This window comes from Oreochromis niloticus, linkage group LG7, assembly GCF_001858045.2.
Source record: "Oreochromis niloticus isolate F11D_XX linkage group LG7, O_niloticus_UMD_NMBU, whole genome shotgun sequence".
Classification (NCBI taxonomy): Eukaryota; Metazoa; Chordata; class Actinopteri; order Cichliformes; family Cichlidae; genus Oreochromis; species Oreochromis niloticus.
Window position 1 is genome coordinate 16,777,872 of NC_031972.2, and position 19,969 is coordinate 16,797,840.

General features: G+C 40.8%; 2 protein-coding genes across 9 annotated transcripts in view; one reads left to right on the top strand and one right to left on the bottom strand.

The window, feature by feature from the left end:
• The window catches only part of loxhd1a (lipoxygenase homology PLAT domains 1a), a 34,646-nt gene extending 32,010 nt beyond the window's left edge, over nucleotides 1-2,636 (top strand). For all 7 annotated transcript variants that reach the window (XM_013275246.3, XM_005456211.3, XM_013275248.3 and 4 more), the window contains 5 exons: nucleotides 652-837; nucleotides 951-1,121; nucleotides 1,216-1,348; nucleotides 1,637-1,792; nucleotides 1,908-2,636. In XM_013275246.3, coding sequence (XP_013130700.1) covers nucleotides 652-837; nucleotides 951-1,121; nucleotides 1,216-1,348; nucleotides 1,637-1,792; nucleotides 1,908-2,388 — 1,127 coding nt within the window. In that variant the 3' untranslated portion in view covers nucleotides 2,389-2,636. The remainder of the gene's footprint in view (nucleotides 1-651; nucleotides 838-950; nucleotides 1,122-1,215; nucleotides 1,349-1,636; nucleotides 1,793-1,907) is intronic.
• Nucleotides 2,637-4,617: 1,981 nt separating this feature from the next.
• On the bottom strand, nucleotides 4,618-19,723 carry ark2ca (arkadia (RNF111) C-terminal like ring finger ubiquitin ligase 2Ca). Of its 2 annotated transcripts, XM_003451517.5 has the most exons (8): nucleotides 19,142-19,723; nucleotides 12,062-12,362; nucleotides 11,821-11,946; nucleotides 11,549-11,678; nucleotides 11,361-11,465; nucleotides 11,034-11,129; nucleotides 10,835-10,935; nucleotides 4,618-8,567 (listed from the first exon to the last, which is right to left on the bottom strand). In XM_003451517.5, exons 1-8 carry the CDS (start codon nucleotides 19,200-19,202, stop codon nucleotides 8,450-8,452), a joined length of 1,038 nt encoding a protein of 345 aa, XP_003451565.1. In that variant the 5' UTR covers nucleotides 19,203-19,723; the 3' UTR covers nucleotides 4,618-8,449. The 2 variants fall into 2 exon arrangements, with proteins under 2 accessions (XP_003451565.1, XP_025764940.1); XM_025909155.1 differs by lacking the exon at nucleotides 19,142-19,723 and having other exon boundaries at nucleotides 12,062-16,395.
• Between the last annotated feature and the right edge of the window lie 246 nt (nucleotides 19,724-19,969).

The window sequence follows — 19,969 nt, forward strand, 5'->3', positions numbered from 1 at the left end:
CAGAGCTGGGCCTATGCACGTATACTAAAAAAGAGGTACTGAAGATCAAGTGTGTGCATTAGCATATATGTCACATAAGTTACATATGTAACTTTAAAAATATCCAGATCTCAAATATTGCCAGCGTGATCGTTTCTTATTACAACTGCAGCATTGTTAAATGATCAACATTCTTGCCTACTCTACAGAAGCGAGTTTAAGCAAGGACACTGAAAACATGCTGCAGGCTGAGTGAGGTTTCACTCAGGATCTAACCGACTGTGATAAAATAATAAAGCACAGGGGGATTATAGATGTGCTGTATGAGTCAGAGAACCCAGCTCTCACTGCTCCCCAGTTTACTTTTCAGGTGGTGATTTGCTATTGCTGTACAGCCTTTTTACTGCCATACAACTCTTTGATATAGCTTAATTGCTTTGCACGTATATAATTAGAGCTAGCTCGAGTGACAGTAAATGACTTTTATTATAGTTAATTGCATTCAGTGACCATGTAGACTGGGAAGCTGTGACTTTATAGACTAAAATCCAAGCAAAGTTCTGTCCATGGTTCCACCCATGTTTATTTAAAAGTGTAACCTAACCAAGAAAAATCCCTTAATATTGTCGAGGATTTTTATTTTCTAAATAGTGAACTGCTGCATCTCCTCAGGGGCAGGCACTGATGCCAACGTGTGGATCATTATTTTTGGAGAGAACGGGGACACGGGGACACTGGCGCTGAAAGAGTGCAACAAGTCCAACAAGTTTGAGCGCAAGCAGGTTGACACGTTTCGCTTCCCAGAAATCCTCAGCATGGGAGACCTCTCCAAAGTACGAGTCTGGCACGATAACACAGGTCAGCTGCTCTAACTGGCGCGGTGAACAGCTTAGAGTGAGCTCAACTGTTCTTAGAATGAAAAAAGTGAAAGCACTGCACACTGGTATCTTTTTGCATCTCGTTACACGCAGGTATTGCTCCAGGCTGGCACTTGGAGTATATTGACGTGAAGGACGAGATCATGGACAAAACATTTCGTTTCCCCTGTGACCGCTGGCTTGCCAAGAACGATGATGATGGACAGATAATGAGAGAGCTGGCCTGTGCTAACAATGACTACTTGGACCTCAATGAAAAGACCAGTAAGGCTAGCACCTCACAGCATTAAATTATCTCCCCGTGTAGTTTAGCGCAACAACATTTTACTGTAACTGAGTCTCCTTTTCTCTATGACAGAGTATGAAATTTGTATCACAACTGGAGACACAGCTGAAACCAAGGAAAATGCCTGGATTGTACTTGAAGGGAGAAAGGGTCGATCAAAAGAATTTGTAATGGAGAACTCCTCAAAGAAGAAGAGGTTCTTACGGTAGGTACTTGCTGCAAGATTAACTCAGTCACCGGCAGCTTGTTTGCATGAAAAAGCTTTCAGAAATGTGCTTTCTCTCCCTCTGGATCTCTCTCTGCCCTCATTATGATAATCCAAAATACTTAAGACCAGACCAGCACCGCACTCTGATGTCATGACTTTACACCGTCCTGTTAAAGATTCATTCTGACGCAAAACAAACTAGCAGTGATGTGAATTTCAATTAACGCAAAGCGATTTAAGGGAATAGCTACTTTCACCAACGAATCCATGTTCCTCTCTTTTTAGGGGAAATGTTGACAGGTTTGAATTTTCATCCAAGAACTTGGGTGATATTGCTGGCATCTGTTTGGGCCATACACCCAAGGATGGAAAGAAAGTAAAGGGGGAGGTTTACTGGCACGTAGAGGAGGTTGTTGTGACCGAAAGAGAACTGGGAAACAAGTAAGGCAGCTGCTTCCCCACTGTAGCAATTCATTTATTTTCCACCATCAAACCATTTCTTGATATTCCCAAATGATCAGACTATATTCCTTCTGCTCTGCTCCATTATCTCCAGGTACATTTTCAAATGCAATTCCCTCATTCCTCTTTCTCCTAAGAGGGACGATTTCATCACCGTTGAGTGCACAAAGACCATCGAGAGCTTTGCAAGCAAAGCTCGAAGCCTGGTACCTGTCAAATATGAGATCATCGTCATCACAGGTGATGAAAAGGGTGCAGGAACAGATGCCAATGTTTTCATCACTCTCTACGGCTCCAATGGAGATTCGGGCTGCAGGCAACTGCGTCAGAAGTTTCGTAACCTTTTTGAACGTGGGCAAACAGACCGTTTCTCGGTGGAAATGCTGGACATGGGGGAGCTGCAGAAAGTCCGGGTAGAACACGACAACTCCGGTCTCAGCCCTGGCTGGCTGCTCGATCGTGTGGAAGTCACCAACACAGCCAATGGTGTTACCACTATCTTTCTCTGCGGGAAGTGGCTGGACTCTAAGAAGGCAGATGGAAAGATCTCCAGAGCCCTCTACCCAAAATACTAAAAAACCCTACAGCACAAGCATGTCCTCTTATGTTTAAAAGTAATGACCAAAGAGATTCTGCTTCTAGCAAGTTTTATATCTCAGGAACTGAGACATTAAAAAAAAAATGTCATGATGATGTCTAATGTGGTCAGGAAAAAGGAAAGTGCCATTCTTTTTAAATATCAGGGATTCTTTGCATTGTTTTGTTGTAATACAGATTTTATAAAATGAACAAATGAATAAATAAATCCAGTTTGTTTATAACACCCAGTTTTCAGCTTCACTTCTGACTTGCTGGTAGGTCTAAACCTTACATTCAAGTCTGGTTAAGCAGAAATATACACTCATTGGGCACTTCATTAGTTATACTTTGCTATTACAGTCGTCTCCTTTTGCCTTCAGAGCTGCCTTAAACACAGCAAACAAAATGCTGGAAATATTCCTCAGAGATTTTGATCCATATTGACCTGATTGCATTACACAGTTGCTGCAAATTTGTCCATGATGCAAATATTCTGTTCCACAAACTCCCAAAGATGCTCTATTGGACTGAGATCCGGTGACTGTGGAGACAATTTAAGTGCAGTGAATTCATTCAATGAATCAAGAAACCAGTTTGAGTTGATTTGAGCTTTGTGACCTGTTGCACTATTATGCTGGAAGGAGACTGGTACACTGTGGTCATAAAGGGATGGACACGGTCAGCATCAGTACTCGGTAGGCTGTGGTGTTAAAATGATGCTCAGTTGATACTGAGGGTCTCAACATGTGCCAACAAAATCTCCTCCACACTATTACACCATCACCAGTATCAGCCTGAATCACTGATACAACGGATGATAGATCCATGCTTTCATGTTGTTTACACCAAATTCTGATCTTACCATGTGAATTTCTGCAGCAAAAACTGAGTCTCAACAGACCAGGCAATGATTTTCCAATCTTCTGTTGTTCAGTTTTGATGATCCTATGCAAATTGTGGAGAGTGATATTTGGACTTCAGTCAAGAGGTGAATAAATTATTCAAATGGGACATTCAAATATGTCGAAGTGATCGTTAAGAAGTAATTGTGTATGAATTTTACATTTATAGCTTTTTCCTTGGCCCAAAACAATTGTTTTAATGTCTAGTCAACAACATAGGGACACACAGAGATTCCATGATTTCTTTCATCCTTTAAATTACAATCTAACCACTACATGTCAGTAGATTGCAGAAATCAGTCAACTGAGTTCTTTCTTCCCTAATTCAAGTGTATAATCCTAGATACGGTAGCCAAAGGACAAACATGTTGTAGTCAGCCAAGAGAGACCATAAACGTTAAATTTAGACTGTACCCCATGGTGACATGGTTCGTCGGCATGTTTCTATTAATGTTTGAGCCAGATCTGCAAAGAGTTTTTCCCTATTTGTGGAAGGCTGTCAGTCTTCTGTTTGCCTTAGCTGTCAATGCCCAGTGAGAAGCACCGATCTCTATTTTCTCTGGAAGAGGAGTCCAATATGTGTCACTGAGTCAGAGAAGCTCATGTCTGAGCAATGACAGCCATACTAAGGTGAGTTATTGAGGATATGCAGAACACTTGGTGGCGCTACAGTTTTTGCTGCTGGTAGCCTCTCTTAGTTTCTGTGAAACAGTCTTTGAAGTGGATGTAACTTTTCTGAACTCTGATGCTCTGAGTGAATAACCTCTTATAAGGTGTGAGAATGTAATCAAGTGTGAATTCTTAGGATTTTTAGGAATTTTAGGATACTTTAGCCTAGCATTAGCTTAAAACCCGCTGCTGTTGTTGTTAGCTTTTGTCAGCTAGCTGGAGATAGAAGGATAACAGTGTAATCTTCTGACAATAAGTAATTAGAATAATATTAGGAATAAATGAGGATGTTTATGCACATTTTTGTGTTTTAGAGTCCTGACTTCAGTTCAGCAGATAAGACTTGAGGTGAGGAGGAAGAGGATGACTTTATATCCAGATGCTGGTGCTGTTGCCTCTTTCCTTTGTGTTTTCACTTCTTTGGTAAAGGAGATCCCATCAAAGCTGATAAAATATATATTTACAGTACACCCACAGTTCTCTTTTTCTCTGCTGATCTCTAGCCACTTACGTAAATCGCTATAAATTTATGAGTACAATATTTTTTTTTTCTATTCAACAACCTCAAAAAATGACTGACTTCACCTTTAACTAAGGATGAAGTATAAAACTGCTGCATTTTGAGGGGTTAAAAAAAGACACGCAAAAAATAGGTTCACTTCCATTTTATCAAGTTTATTACAAAAAGAGCACATATAAAAGGATAATATACAAGCCATGAAATAAAATAAAAATTAAAAACAGAAAAGTTTGGATTTAGCAATGCAACCTTTGAGATCATTATCATCATTATTAGTAGTAGTAATAATAAATAAAGTACAAAATTCCACCAAATGTAAATCTAACATTTACCCATAACAGGCTCATCCACTTCATCATCAACACGCTCAAAACCATTTTAATGCACTATTGCTTTAATATTAATGATAAATAGTTCTATTTTCAGATAAAATATCCTATTTTGAAAAACATTGCGCAGTCACAGCTAAACAGCAGGTTTTCATACAAGGATGGCGGCAGCCCTTTCACTGGCACTTTTTGGGATAGTTTCTCTTCACTTGTTGGTTTTTGTCAGATTCAAGCAGCAACAAAATTTATAATTTTTTTTCTGTTATATTCTTTGTATATATTTTCACCATATACTATGAAACCATTGCGACTACACTGAAACCTGAGAAAACATGCATTTGTTTTTTTGTTCTTTAGAAAAGGTTGTGCTTTGAATCCTTGCCTTCCTTTTTTAGACTGTGAAAGCAAACAGAGGAGAGAGTCGGAGAGGAGGGACGGACGGTAAAATCAAACGGAGACGGAAAGAAGAGGAGAAAACAGAATGGAGAAAGGACCGCTGTAAAGCCCACGGTGAAACATGCCTCTTTATAGTCAGAGCTATTTCCACAGCAATGCAGTGCTTCGGTACTACAAACCGGCAGCTAGTTTTTGGACAGCTTGACTTGGATTGATTGATTATAATGGCTTTAGTCAAATGTTGTCTCAGCTCCTTCGTTTTCCATTCACTTAATTAACTAAGCAACCAGTAAGGCATGGTGGATGGACTGATTGTTGTTCATGGTTTCCGTTATATGGAAATATCCCCTAACACTTAAAGCGAGGCACTTGTTATGCTTAAGTCTACAAAGCATTTTGGAAAAAACAACAACATAAAAAACCAACGAACAGAGAAACACTAGAGAGATGACAACTGAAGAGATAACACAAAGAGTTAAAGCAAAGGAACATGTTTCATTAAGACCCTTAGTGCATTGTGTGAGAAGCAGAGCATAAAAAAATAAAAGCCAGTTCATTTAAATAATCTAAAATATTTTTTTTTTGCCAGTGAGAGGGTTCCCATTTTAAACAAGTTAGTGCAAAAGAAAAAAAAAGAAAAAAATTGTCACAAACCAAAACCAATTCACTTGCAGTTTGTTCACTACATCACAGCATGGGGGATTGGAGAGATTGCATTGAATGGAATGTAACCAAGATCCACAGCACCACATGAAAGAGAAAAAGAGACATAGAGAGAGACAGGGAGAGAGAGAGAGAAAGAGAGAGAACGGGCTCAGTAGCTCAGCCTTGGTCAGTAAACATCGCACAGCCAGCTTGTGGAGATCAAACAGCAGAACTTTTTTTCCTTTTTTTTTAACTTTTAGTGTTCCGAAAAAGTACAACTGCATGCAAAGCATTCCCATTTAAAACAATGCAACCAAATAAAAAACATGAGGTATCCATTTTTTTAATAGCCTTTTCGTGTTATATTTGTAAATAAATAAATTATGATTCAGTCAACCCAACTCCAGAAAAAGAAAAGAAACTATATAAAATTAAATACATACCCACAGTATCTACAGTTAGTAATAAATTATGATTGTTAAATACTTAAGGCATCTCAACTGACAACACCCTGTGTAAACTATGACAACTTTCATCACGGATGACTCCACTACAGGAGGAGGCAGTGTCAACACTGGCAGTGCACAAGACAGGAAGAAGTAAGCCTTGTTAATTGGGTCTCTGGGCCAAGTGTTACCCTTGTTATATGCTATCACAGTGCAGAGAGGACAGTGAGGGTCCTAAAGGCGTCCTGTAACACACGCGCGCACACACACACACACACACACACACACGCGCAGCTCTGTGGAACTGAAGTGACAAGCTGACACAAAGGGTAAAAAAAAAAGAGAGAAGAAGTGGTGATAGAGAGAGAGAGTGTGTGTTTTAACAGCCTGAATGCTTTCCTGCTGTCCTGTCGTCTCGTGTCTGTGTGCACTGTGAGAGGGAGGCTGCCTCCGTCGCACCACGTTCTACATGTTCTAGCAAATACAGCATAGCAACCAGCATAGCAACCACGAGGGGAGGTCTGTCACACAAATATAACACAAGATCAATACGCAAGCTCCTCTCCCAGCTCAAAACACTGCATGAATCCGTACCTATATATAAACCAAACGCGATGCCGAGGAGAAACTTTTGTTGCTATAACTATCGTCACATGTGCTTGTTCTTTAGGCAATAAGGTAAACATCAAAAAACAGGATCCCAAGGTCGCCACCAAAGGGAACCGGATGACACGCGCTACAAGTCAGGGGAGCAAACCACTGACTTTTTAAAAATTATTATTATTATTATTATAATTATTATTAATATTTGTTAGTGTTCAGAAGATAGTCACAGCTCAGATTAACTAAGTCATGCACAGGCGTCTCTGAACCTTTTAAAAGTGAAGAAACGCTACCACAGCCAACAGCCCCAAACCCAAAAAATGAAACATGCAATCTTTTTTTTGTTGTTTTTTAGTGTGCACTGTTCTGCCACTGGCCCAGTGCCAGATGGAAATGCAGGTACAAGGGCAGCTAAATCCTCCCACCTCGCTCTGCAGTGCATGATAGCCTCTGTTGTTCATCCCTTTTCGATTTTTTTGTGTGTTTTCTTTTTGTTTCTTTTGGCTTTGTGTTGTATAAGCACTCCAGCGGCCGTGCTCTTCACCTAACACGTTTGTGTGAGACGCAGTCTCTTGAAGTGACACACGGCATGGGCAGAGGACATAAAACCTGTGCGGAGATTCAAGCTACACTGTGACATAATGCATTTTGGTGAAAACACTATTATTTTTCTGCTTTTTTTTTCAATTTCAAACACAAAAACATCTCGGTCACTGGGTTTTCCCTGACAGTGAACGAGACCTAATCACATGTCACCATCTGCACATGACACCAACCCAAGGTAAACGCACAACTGTACTGCGAAATGTCAAAAGCTGCATGAGAGAATTAAAACACCCAGCTAGCTGGTGCTTGGCCTCGAGAAGGTCACACCAGATCTCACTAATTGGTTACTGCTACTCTACTACGACCACAAATGATCTTTAGGTAAACATGGCATCAGAGCATTTAGATTCTGTTAAGCTTTCTTGCGTGGCAGAATATTCATTTTGATTGTGTTTAAAAAGAGAGAAATCTATCTATATATATATATATATATATATATATATAAAGAGAGCAAGAGAGAGAGAGATTGAAGAGAAGAGAGAAAAGTAGCCAGCTAAGTGTGGGGTTATGTGTTTTCTAGTCTCAGGACATTAAGTCATGGCTTTGAGGACATGCTACACAGCCCCAGGCTACCTACAGTACAACACCACAACAGCAACAACAACCCCACGTAAGACCAGCAAGCTACAAGTAAACCCTGTGTACATGAGTATGTGTTTGTTAGTGTGTCTTTTGCTTCCAGAGGGATGTGCTTCTATATAAAGAGAGTCCTTTGCGGCCTCTCCGTGCAGTTAGTTTTCCTGGCTTGGCTCAGTAAAGCGTGACTCAGAAGGGTGGTGATGTCACATGAAGTCTGGAGACATTTGGCAAAGCACCCGACAGGAAGGAGGAGGTGGAGGGAGGTGGGGTGGGGTAAGGTGGGGGAGGCTGGCGAGCCGGGGGTGGAAGAAAGCAGGAATCGCACCACGAGGGCGACTGAATCACGAGAGTGTCGAATCTCATCAGCTGTCGGGGTTCAGCTGTGTTTCGATGTCAACTCGACAGATTGGACACTTTCTGCTGGTGGCCAGCCATTGGTCCACGCAGCCCTGGTGGAAGAGGTGCATGCAGGGCAGCCTCCTGCAGGATAGGAAGAGAGACAAACTTTAGGGTCAGTGTGGATTAACATGACTGTGTGTTACTTTTCCAATGCATACAGTTGTGAGCTTAAAAAGACCCTCGGGGAGTTAATTCTGTTCATTCAGGCATGTAGAGACAACTTTTGTTGTTGAGTAGTCAGTCCCAAATGCCTCTCAGACAGCTGAGACTCTTATGCTGCAAACCGATCCTCTCGCCTCACCCAGGGGGACAGTTCTTGTTACCTAAAAATTCACTCCCAACCACTGTTTGAAATGCATGCGCGTAATGGAACAGAACATTTTAGGGATTATAATTCCAGCATTTGAAAAGCAGGTTGTTGCCACGCTTCTGCCTCTGCATAGAGGCTACTTTCGGCAGCTCCCTTTTCACAAGGGGTCACTGCAGCAGATAGCTCTGCATGTTTGATCAGATTTATGGTGGATGCCTTTCCTGATGTAACACTAAAGGGGATTTTTGTCTCCATGTGAAAATACAACTATCAACCAAAAAAAAAAAAAACAGTAACCAAATTTTGGTATGTGGGTAGCTTGAGATTGGACTATTTCTTAGCCATGATCAGCAGCTTCCTGGAGTCTCAGCTATTTGTCTGGCAACAGCTCAAAGGCTCATTTATGCACACATGTGGTACAGGACTGGAAAGATTCTCATAAATGATTTGCTCAGAAGGTCGGCAGAAACACAATGGGAAGAAGTAAATACTTGGTATTTGTCAGAAATTCTTACATTATATTACATATACAGTGGATGAAATGATGATTTGATCCCCCACTGAATTTGCAAGTTTGCTTACTTCCAAAGAAATGAACAGTTTCTAATTTTTAAGGTAGTTTAGAGACAGAATATTTTTTTAAAAATACAATCTGATTGAGTAAAATTCGTATTTGATCCTTTACATCTCAGCCAGAATACTGGCTCCGACGGATTGGCTGTGTCACCAAGTCACCAAGAATACAGTTGGTAACACACAGTTGATAAATCTTGCAGCACTCAGAAGGTCCCCATTCAAGAAGGCACATCTAAAGGCTCGTCCTAAGTTTGCCAGTAAACATCTAAATGATTCAGAGAAGAAAGCACTGTCAAATGAAACCAGAATCGAGCTCTTTGGCATCAACTCAACCCGCCGTGTTTAGAGGAAGAGAAATGCTGAGTATGACCCAACACAATCCCCAGAGTCAAGCATGGAGGTGGAAACATTATGATTTTGGTACTTAGGAGCACTATGTCATATTTTGCTGGGAGATCAGATACTTATTTCACCCAATGACAGATCAAATCAGTGTATAGCTTTTATGTAATGTTTCTTCTGGATTTTTTTTGTTGACATTCTCTCCATCACCATTACAATGAAACAGCCATAAAAATGATGGCAAACTGTTTTGAGACTTAATTTCTTTGTAAGTGAGCAAACTTACAAACTTGCAAATTCTTTACAAGTTTTAAAAGATTTTATTACTCCCGATGTACAAATTTCAGCTAAAGTATATAAATTTATGATATTGTATTTATTATATTTACTTTTACAGGCCCATGCTCATGTTCTGACTATTAGTCCTTTATTGCCAGGAAACCTGATGACATTATATCATACATACCATAATTTTAAGTTGTCTGGATATCAATTTGATGTTGCTGTTCTCAAATCAAAATAATAGACATTTTTAAGGTGTTATAGCTCCATAAAAGATACAAACAGTCCACTTTAGCTTGTTGGTAGGTGGTTAAGAAGCTTCAGGGACCTAAGATATACCTGTGTGCAAAGTTTGGCTGCTGTTCTACAGACTGCACAGGAGAAGTTTGCAGACAATACACAGAGATGTGGTGTATTATATCAAGATTATCAGTAAATCTGACAATAAGTCAGGTAAAGTGATATTTATTATAAACTGGAAAACAGAAATCAGACGGCAACACTGATAATGGGATCTGGAGTAATTCCTGTAGTCGTGCCTCTTTTATCTCTTGCAATTGCTTGATGTCTCACTCAGGCAATTAGCTTGTCTATCTTCCAATGATGTCATATTGTCTACGGTAATAGAAAAGGAAGTCCGGCATCCATCTCGTCTTCCCCATCAGTCCCTGCTGTCTAGACCCATCCTGCAATGCATCTCTGAGCTAAGCTCATCATCTGCAGCCTGCAGCATCATGTTTCCCATCAAAACAATTTGATATAGATTTTCTCATTTAACTCACTCAGAATAAGTGCACTTCCTTTTTTACGATTTCTGGGTCTACAAAGTATTTATTACCTGACATCTTCTCCGTCCTCCAGCATGGACAAACATATGGTACATTTTTCATCCACATCTGTTTCCTCCTCCTCCCCAATCTTCAACTGCAGGGGCTTTCTCTGTTCGTGAGTCACATTACAGAGACAAAAATGTAGGGTCAAAACAAAGGGGAAAAAAAAGGCAAACGTTCAACAGATTTTTGTCTCATCTGCCATACCTTCTTGTATTTGTGTGGAAAAGTAAATCTCTCTATGGTTGTCTGAACAGCTCCTCTGCTAACGCTCCCCAGTCGATCCTCCAGCTGCAGCAGCTCCTGCAGGAACAGCCGAGTTTGAATAAAATGAACCAGAATGCTAAAAAGAGGAAAAGCTACTACATGGACAACAAATGGTTTGGTTCACTGCTGTTTTCATGGTCAGAAAAGAATAAAACAATCTGCTTATGAAGCTCATACTGATTAACAGCTAGAGAACAGTTAGTACATATAACTTAAAGTGACACCGTGTGAAGGTGCAGAGTTTGATAGATGGACAGTCAGATTTACCTCATAGCTTTCTCGCACAGCAGTGGCGTGCCTCGAAGGATTTAAACTTTGCAGCGCCAACAGGTGAAGCTGGGGGTATGGGTAGTTTCTGATTTCATGCACAACCTACAACAAAATCCTTCATTATATTACAGCAGGAATATAGACTATCAAGCTATCCAAGGCAACCTGAGGAAGTGACAACATACCACTTGTGCAGAGGATGTGTTCCTGGGAAAGTGATGCATTCGAGGGGAGGCCAGGTAATGCTGATAGTGCTGTGGAAGCTGCTGGAGCTGGTACTGATGGTGAGGGAGGCCAGCATCTACACTGAGATCCCTGCAGAAAGAGAGGAACGTGGCTAAATTAACATAGCCCATGCCAGGCAATGTGGCAGACAGACAGATGGGTGGAAAGATAAAAAAGACGGGATCATTTCTCAACTCTGCAGGATTCTCATTAATCCCCAACGGTGACTCACCAGTCGGTGCCTTCAGCCAGGTACCTCGGTTGTTGTGTCATTGGCTGAGGAACATGGAGGGGCGGGGAGTACTCGTAGCCCGAACGCAGTCTGTGAGGGTTCAGGGGAATACGCTCCTGGGCTCTTCTGTAATCAGATAAAGATGTGATTAAAAAATATCTGGGTTTTTTGTTTTTGTTTTGTTTTGGTTTTTTTAGTGTACTTACACCTGTTGTGTTTGTATGGATGCAAGGGTGACTACCTGGAGTGTGGGAGGATCCTGCGATGCTGCGCTTCGAGGAGCTGCTGCTGGATGAGGTATTGCTGGTGTAAGGCCTGAGGTAGGAATGAAGGCCCCGGCACATCCTGAAACTGAGGGGGTCCGGGCAGGGCAGTGAGGGGTGGATGGTGCGTCTGGGGCAGGTGGGTGGCCAGGCCTGTCTGCGGGGGCTGGCTGGCATGTCCTAGAGGAAACTCAGCTGAGATGGGCGCCTGGGGAGCACCCAGGTGAAAGTGTCGGCAGGAGGTAGCATGGCTGTGTTGATGCCTGGTGAAGTGCGCTCCTATTGGGAATAAATGCGAGGGATCAAAACGGAGCAGGCGAAACCTGTGATCGCTTTCACTGAAACTTACACGACACGGAGACGAACCAACAGCAATTTCGCACACACTCGTAAAAAAGACACAAACAAATTTAAAAACCAACCACGCAGAGAGGAACGTGACACAGGAAGAGACAAGACAGACAAAACAGCAGATGGACGACGCAGACATGGAGAACCCTGTGGAGCACCATCCAAACCCACAGACGGATTTCACTCAGTGGTCTGTGTCTCCACTTGCCATGTGCAGCCAACAGGAAAGATGCATCCTCACTAACTGGGGGTCTAGGGTATTTCCAAAATGAATCCCAGCAAAACCAATAGTTTCAAACTCTGTTATTATTATTGTGTTTGCTGTTTGAAGGAAAATATTAAACTGAGGCTTTCTCAACAAAAGAGTCAGACTTTCTTGATTCCATAGCCATCAAGAACGTCTGAAAGGTTTATGGGCTTTCATTTTTGTCTTCTCTCCACCCTTCCTATTAAGCAGAGAAGATGGGAGGTTGTGTGCTAGTCCCACTGAGTCACCTTGGTGTTGCACTTGCACAAAACAATCAATACAAATTACTCAGAGTTCACAGAAATGAATGCTGGAAGCAAGCTGAGGTGGAGGCAAAGTATTACTCCTTTAACTTCCAATTAAAGCTTCTCTAAATTTCCTCTAGAGAGGAAAGCAGACAGCGGGGTCTGGAGGATGGATAGCGCACAGTGTATACTGAAATACGTCAATATTGTGTCTTTGCATGTCCCGTGAATAAGAACTGCCCATTTAAACTGTTTACTCATAATCTTTCGAACAATAACATGAATCAATATTGTGGATTTGGCTCTTTGTTAATGGTCTATGACATACTTAACATTTGCTGACAAGTTTAATTAACAGTAGCTGGTTCACTGAGTTGAGATCTAATTTAAAATTTAACAAGTGTGTGACATTTCTCAATGGCAGAAAATCAAATATTGCTTTTACTTCACTGTTTTTTAAGACATAGCAAATCAATTAAGGAGAGTTAGATGTGCTGGGAGGTGGTTATGATTTGATAAAGTCCTGTGCAGATGAAACAAGCGCATTTCCCAAAATGCTCTGTTTTTTGTTGCTGAAACAACATATTTGTCTGGCTTTGCTTTGTTGGATATAGCCTCGGGACATGGGAAGCCAGTGAACCCAGAGAGCCACGGGCAGAGTGAAAAACAGCATTTGGCTGAGGAAGTAGAGCAGAAATGGCAGACTGGTGGCTTGGATTGGTTAAAGGCTGTGCATCAGTTTTGCATGAAGCCTGTGACCCGGCAAAGCTGGACTGTTGTGTGAAGTTCACGGTAAATATCAGATTATTTGTCTCTGGGAGCTTTTCACAGCATGAACTGCTGGCATTAATATTTGACGTACTGCAGAGCTGCCAGCAGGAGCAGCCCTGATGTTTCCACTGTTACATCTGAGGCTTTGTCTTTGACTCACAGACAGAAACACACACACACACACACACACACTTCCACCTATCCTCTCCCCTCAGCTGCTGCACAGGCGCCCCCTCCCCCACAGCATGGCTGCAGCATGGTGTCCCACAGTGAGTGACAGCCACTAAGCCCCACCCACCTGCGACTGCAGCAGTCTGACATGGAACCTCAACTCTTTCTTTCTCTCTCCCTCCACTCCTCCTGAAGTCACTGCAGCTTTACATCACACCTCCTCTCTAACACACCCCTGTCCTCTGCCTGTCCAGTGGTCTCCCATTAGGCAGAAACAGTCCCCACACCTGCTGAACTCACCGATTATAACACACTCACCATCAGAAGGTGAGGATTAATGAGGCAAAATCAGTGCATGTGTTGTACAGCTGCACTTGGTGAAGAAAAAAAAATCCAGCATAACACGCACATGCTTGGAAAACCTTTTTGCTGACCTTGCTTTTGCAATTTGTCATGTAAAAGAGTAGGGGAGGGTTGTCGTGGTTTTGTATCAGTGCAGCCACGCATGCAGTGCAGCTGCTGGGATATTTAGAAGTCAGCTGCAGAGCACATATGGCTGTGCCTCGGACACACCTTTAGCCTTTTTCAGACACTGCACGCAGATGTAAGGTTCACGCAGCTGAGTCAAGTGTTAAAATGTAAGAAATGCGTCCCACTTGGAAACTTTTCAAAGAAGCATCTAATGCCACATTTAAAGAGAAACACAGCAATGTCTAAAAAACTGAAGATTTGATAAAAATGAAAAGTCATTACACAGTTGGCTGATGTGCACAGCCAGCATGTAAAGAGAAATGAGTTATTACTAACAAAAAATGTGACTTCTTTTGTTTCATTTGCGCTCATTAGTCAGAGTTTAACACATTATCTGTGCTTGAGAAACAACGTTAGCCTAACTGGGTTTAGTTATGCTGCTGTCACCAGCTAGAAAGGCAACATGAATATAAATGTGTCATGGTCTGTTGTGCTAATAAAGAAAAACACCAGCTGAGGACCTGACAGCATAACGCAGAGACACAAGTTTAGATGCACAGACTGAGCAGCCAACATTTAATTGTTGAACCTCTGTATTGTCTTTGTGCTGCCCATTTGGAGACTGCAAAAAAGGAATAGCTAGACATTTAGGAGTGTCTGCTTGTTCACTTTGTGCTGGAGGTCAAGTCTATATCGCTCTTATAGCTGAGTATTGATGTTAATGGTTAGAACCAGGAGGCAGCAAGGCAAAACTCACCAATTAATAGGTTGGTGAGTTTTGCTATTAATAGGATAGTACTTTTACACTTTTCAGTTAAAACATATCAATGAATGACTGACAGATGTGCTGGAAGGTAGATTTTGTTACTGCAAGACAAAGCCACTTGGTTGCCTTGGTTCAAGGCATCTTGCTAAGGTACAAGGTAAGGTAGCAGTATTGATTTTGTCATCATGAAGAGAACAAATGGCTATCCTATTTGTCTTTCCTGTTTGTTTGTTTTTTTATTTTGTTTTGTTTTATATATACTCAGTTTGAATTGGAACCCAGCTATACTTTTTAGGACAGGGGCCAAAAAGATGGGAAAACCCAGCTAGTAAAATGCCTAAAACCTCTTCTAAAAACAGTCTTGATTCCAATTGGGTAAATGACAATAGATCAATGTTGTAATTGGGTTTAAAAAGAGAACAGTCTTTCAGATGCAACTATGTTGAGTGTTTCACCAGTGTTTTTTTCAAAGTAAAACACAGTCTCCATAATCTTCCACTATCACTGGGTTATATAATCTCCAGTTCAGTGTCGTTTAAAAGATTAAGGGAATTCTAAGAAATCTCTGTATTCAGGGGGAAAAGCTGAAAACCAACACTGAACGGCAGTGCTCTTCAGCGCCATTTCAGTTCTGTGGTGGAAATCTGTGAAGTGGACTAAACTTCTCAAAACCACTGTGAAAAACAAACAAACAAATTATACATAAATATAATTCAGAAAAATGGCACCATTCCTGATCATATGCACATACATTAGTGAACAACGTTATGATTAACTTCACAAATCTTGATGCTGCTTTCACAAATCTGTGAAATCGCCATTAATGCTAAACAATTTGAGATGTACAGGTATCGGATCAGATAACTTCTTTTTTGGAAAGCCTTTGCTTTTTTTTTCAGCAAGACCGTGCAGTGTCTTGAAGTGTTGAGCTGCTGATATCTTATATGAAAATATGTTTCTTTCAAATATACAGCAACCGGTCTGCCATAGTTTCCAAGCCCTTGAAGAGTGTTGTTAGAAGAAGAGCTGATGCAACTCTGTGGTAAACATGCTCCTGTCGCAACTTATTCGAAAGGTTTTGATGGCATCAAATTCAAAACAAGAACTTATGTTTTCCATAAAGGAAAGGAAAAAGGCCTTAATAATCCTTAAATTGTATTTTGTTCTTCATTAATTCAATTTTTAAAACATTTTTGTTTTTTAAATATAGGGTTTAACTTGCTTGCAAATAGCTGTATTGTTTTATTTTCCTTTTATATAGCATGACAGCTTTTTTTTTTATTAAAAACTGTTGTATTTTTATTTTATACTTTACAATTTTTAACTCCTTTTGAGTGCTTTTTTAGCAATATACTTCTATTAACTATATATATATATATATATATATATATATATATATATATATATATATATATTACACATACCATGATTTCACCCATATTGTTCACAATGTTAACACCAATGATTGGCTGTGAGGGAGGCTGTGTTTTGGTCTATAGGTAGTGTATGGATTTGGACAGAATGACAGCCTGTAACAGGAAATGTCACTGTCGAGGTTTCAATATCAAACATGCCTTTGTATTTTAAAAATGGAAAGAAAATGTGCTTGCCCCTACTCCAAAGTAAGCAGTGTGGCAACCTGAAGAAACTCTGTCAAAGACAGCTGAGAAATGAGAGCACATATAGAGTGAGGGGACCGTCTCAGTGACAGCACAGTGTGGAGGGAGGAGGGGGAGGAACACATGGAAATCAGCAAAAAGCACACTGAAGGTTAGGAAGAAAACTACAGTCTTTATTGGAAAAATATTAGTATGTGCGGCACTGTGTGATAATAGTAATAATAAGAGTAAGAGACTCTACATAAGCATAATAATAATAATAATAATAATAATGATAATAATAATAATAATAATAATAATCATCATCCCATGCAAATAAAGACCAAAGGCAAGGCCTGACCATGCTCTCTGTAGGGTTAACAGAACAGAAGCAGCATCCAATGAGTAGATGTGTATGCTTACAGCACATTTCAGTACAGCAGGGACATCTCTACACAAAGATTACATTGGAATCTGCTGTTCAATGTGGAAAAACAAAAGTATAAAATGACCATGCATTAGGATCTAATACAAGAACATAAGGCAGAAAAACCACAACCAAAGAATAAAAAAGACATTTTGATTCTAAAAAAGGAGATCTACAGCAGTGCAGGATATACACATCCCTGTAAAATGGATAGCATTCTGGAGGTGCTGGAGGTAAGATTTGAGAGGGAGTGGTAGTGGTGGTGGCGGGGCGCTGCAAAAATGGCAAAATGGGTTTAGATTCACATCTCTCCAATTTATTGTGAAGTCCGCTCAGCTAGCAGGGACAAATGCTTTGACACATGGATAGGATTATGACCAGCAACCATTAACAGGTGCAGTGGACCTTCAAATGTGGAAAAAAACATAACGTCGCCAAAAACAAAATGACTTAAGCGCCGCATGCCAATTGGTGATTATCAGGATAACAAGATTATCAGTAATGGCAATTGTAAAGTGCTTCTTTGACAACAAAAAGACGGTACAATGCACCTTTGTGGGGTGAGTAATCAAAGAGTTCGATCAAGCCTGGCTGTAATCGAATCGGGGAGGGGAGGATCAAAATGTATCCACTTTACAGAAATTTACAGCAGAATGTAGTCTATCCACACTGAATGGGAGAATCACAATGACAGTCTGTAGTAAAGTCTAAAGCTACAATGGGTTATTCACTAAAGAGCAACATGACAGTTTAAATTAAGACAAACTGTTTTCTACAGAGAGTGTTATTCTTTAGTCTGTTACACAGAAGGATACGGTATGAGTGGGAACTCGGTTTTAATGCCAATGTCGTCTTCAGATGGAAAGAGGAAATGAGGAAGAAGGGGTTCACAATACAGCTAGATGCAGAGAACAGGCAGAGGCTACGGCAGACAGCAGCAGATGATCGTTAGCTACACAATGGAGGGGGACAAAGGTCTGAGAAATGCGGAATGTAGAGCCAGCCTCGATACTATGGAACAGGAAAAAAGAACACAAATAAAAGCACAATGAAATCATTGGGGCTACTGCATGTAGTTTTAACAATGCACGACAAATTACTATTATTATTACATAATCAACACAGATAGCCCTGCTGCAGTGGAGGATGATGTTATTGTTGTTATGCCCTATTAAACGCATTTTATGCTGTTTCACTACTGGAGCACCTGCAGCGAAATTTGCAGGGATTTTTTTTAAATTATTATTTTTATTAGAGGTTTAACGGGGACATGCTCCAAAAATGTTAAAGCCTATTCGCATTTAAAACCAGCCATATGCTTATACTGATTTACACTGATTATGCTAATGCTGTCTTTCAGTGGAAGAACCATCCAGTGAAAGTAACTCGCAGAAATGAGATTTTTTTAAAGGATGCACACAAAGGAGCAAAATGGAAGAAAATAGCATTACACACGGTCACTTTGGATTCAGATGTCTACCCTATCTTGGCTAAATTCATAATTTAAGAAAACCCTAATAAAAGCTGCGGAGGTTGTAAGCTAAATAAAGCTGGGCTAGTATTATCTGCCGTTGTTGTCCGGGCTGTAGTAGCTAGCGGCGACGGCACACACATAAACAAGGCGCAGGGATAAATAGATAAACCAGACAGAAGCGCGCTAGCCGCCGAGGGTAAAAAAGAAAAAGAAAAAGAAAAGAAAAAAGGAAAAGAAAAGCTGCCGCTTGACAGCTTAAGTCCTTTTAGTGTGGTTTACAGGCCCGAAACACAACGTCTTCGTCGGTATTTGAGGGCTCACGTCTTCGGTCGCTTCATTAGCGGTCTCGGTTCGGCTACAGCTAGCAAGAAGGCTAATATAATTTCGGTATCGCTCGCCGTTACGCTGGCTCGCTTTTTTAGCTAGCAGGTGTCAGCTCTGTTTACATCATCTGTGGATTTTTTAAGACAAGTAATGAAGAGGTATTATTTCGGGGTTAGCGTTAGAAAAAAAGAGAGAACATAAAGCTCCTCATACCTCTGTTTCTAACTGAGCCGAAGACGGGGAGAACCAGATATCCGACATGCACTAAAACCATCCTGGGTCCTTCTTTGTTTTGTGCGCAGCCAGTAAGACAGATGGTCCATGGAAATGATCCTCTTCAGTCACCAGCACATTCAAACAGACTGCGCTGCCTGCACACACACACAGACCCCTGTAGCCAATCAGTGGAGCCTTCCGAGCAGGACCCTCCGGATTTGACAGCGGGATCCGCCAATGGGATCAGAGCCTGGGCGGAGATATCCTTCCCATCCGCATGTACAGTGCGGGGTACTTTTGTGGCTGGAACATTTAGATCTGATGGTACCTTATGGCTATGGTTTATCACTGAGCCTGAAATACACGGAACTTTACCTCACCAGACTTTACTCAGGTATTTTTTATGAAAGTTTTGACTTCTGCGTCACTGCATTTATTTGACAGCTTTGGTGACTAATTGCAAATATATTTCTGTTTTGGTCTTCCTTGCCCCCCCCACTCCCCTTTTAAAAATAGGTTCAAGTTTTCATTACACTATGTTTTCGTTACACTTTTAAAATTGATGTGATACTACAGATAAATATCAGAAATACTATACTGGCACAGTTAACAACACCAGTATTACCCAATATATGTATAAATTACAAAAACAGCAGCTGTATCCACAAAAATAGTCATCAGCAGTTGCCCCAACTTGTCCCGATTATGCTTTTATATCAGGCATTTTCAATGCAGGACTCCAAAGGAAGAAGCATGAGATGATTCTGCTATATACATTACCTTCATTACATGTAAGGCATAAATATTGCATTGCAATGTAGTGGA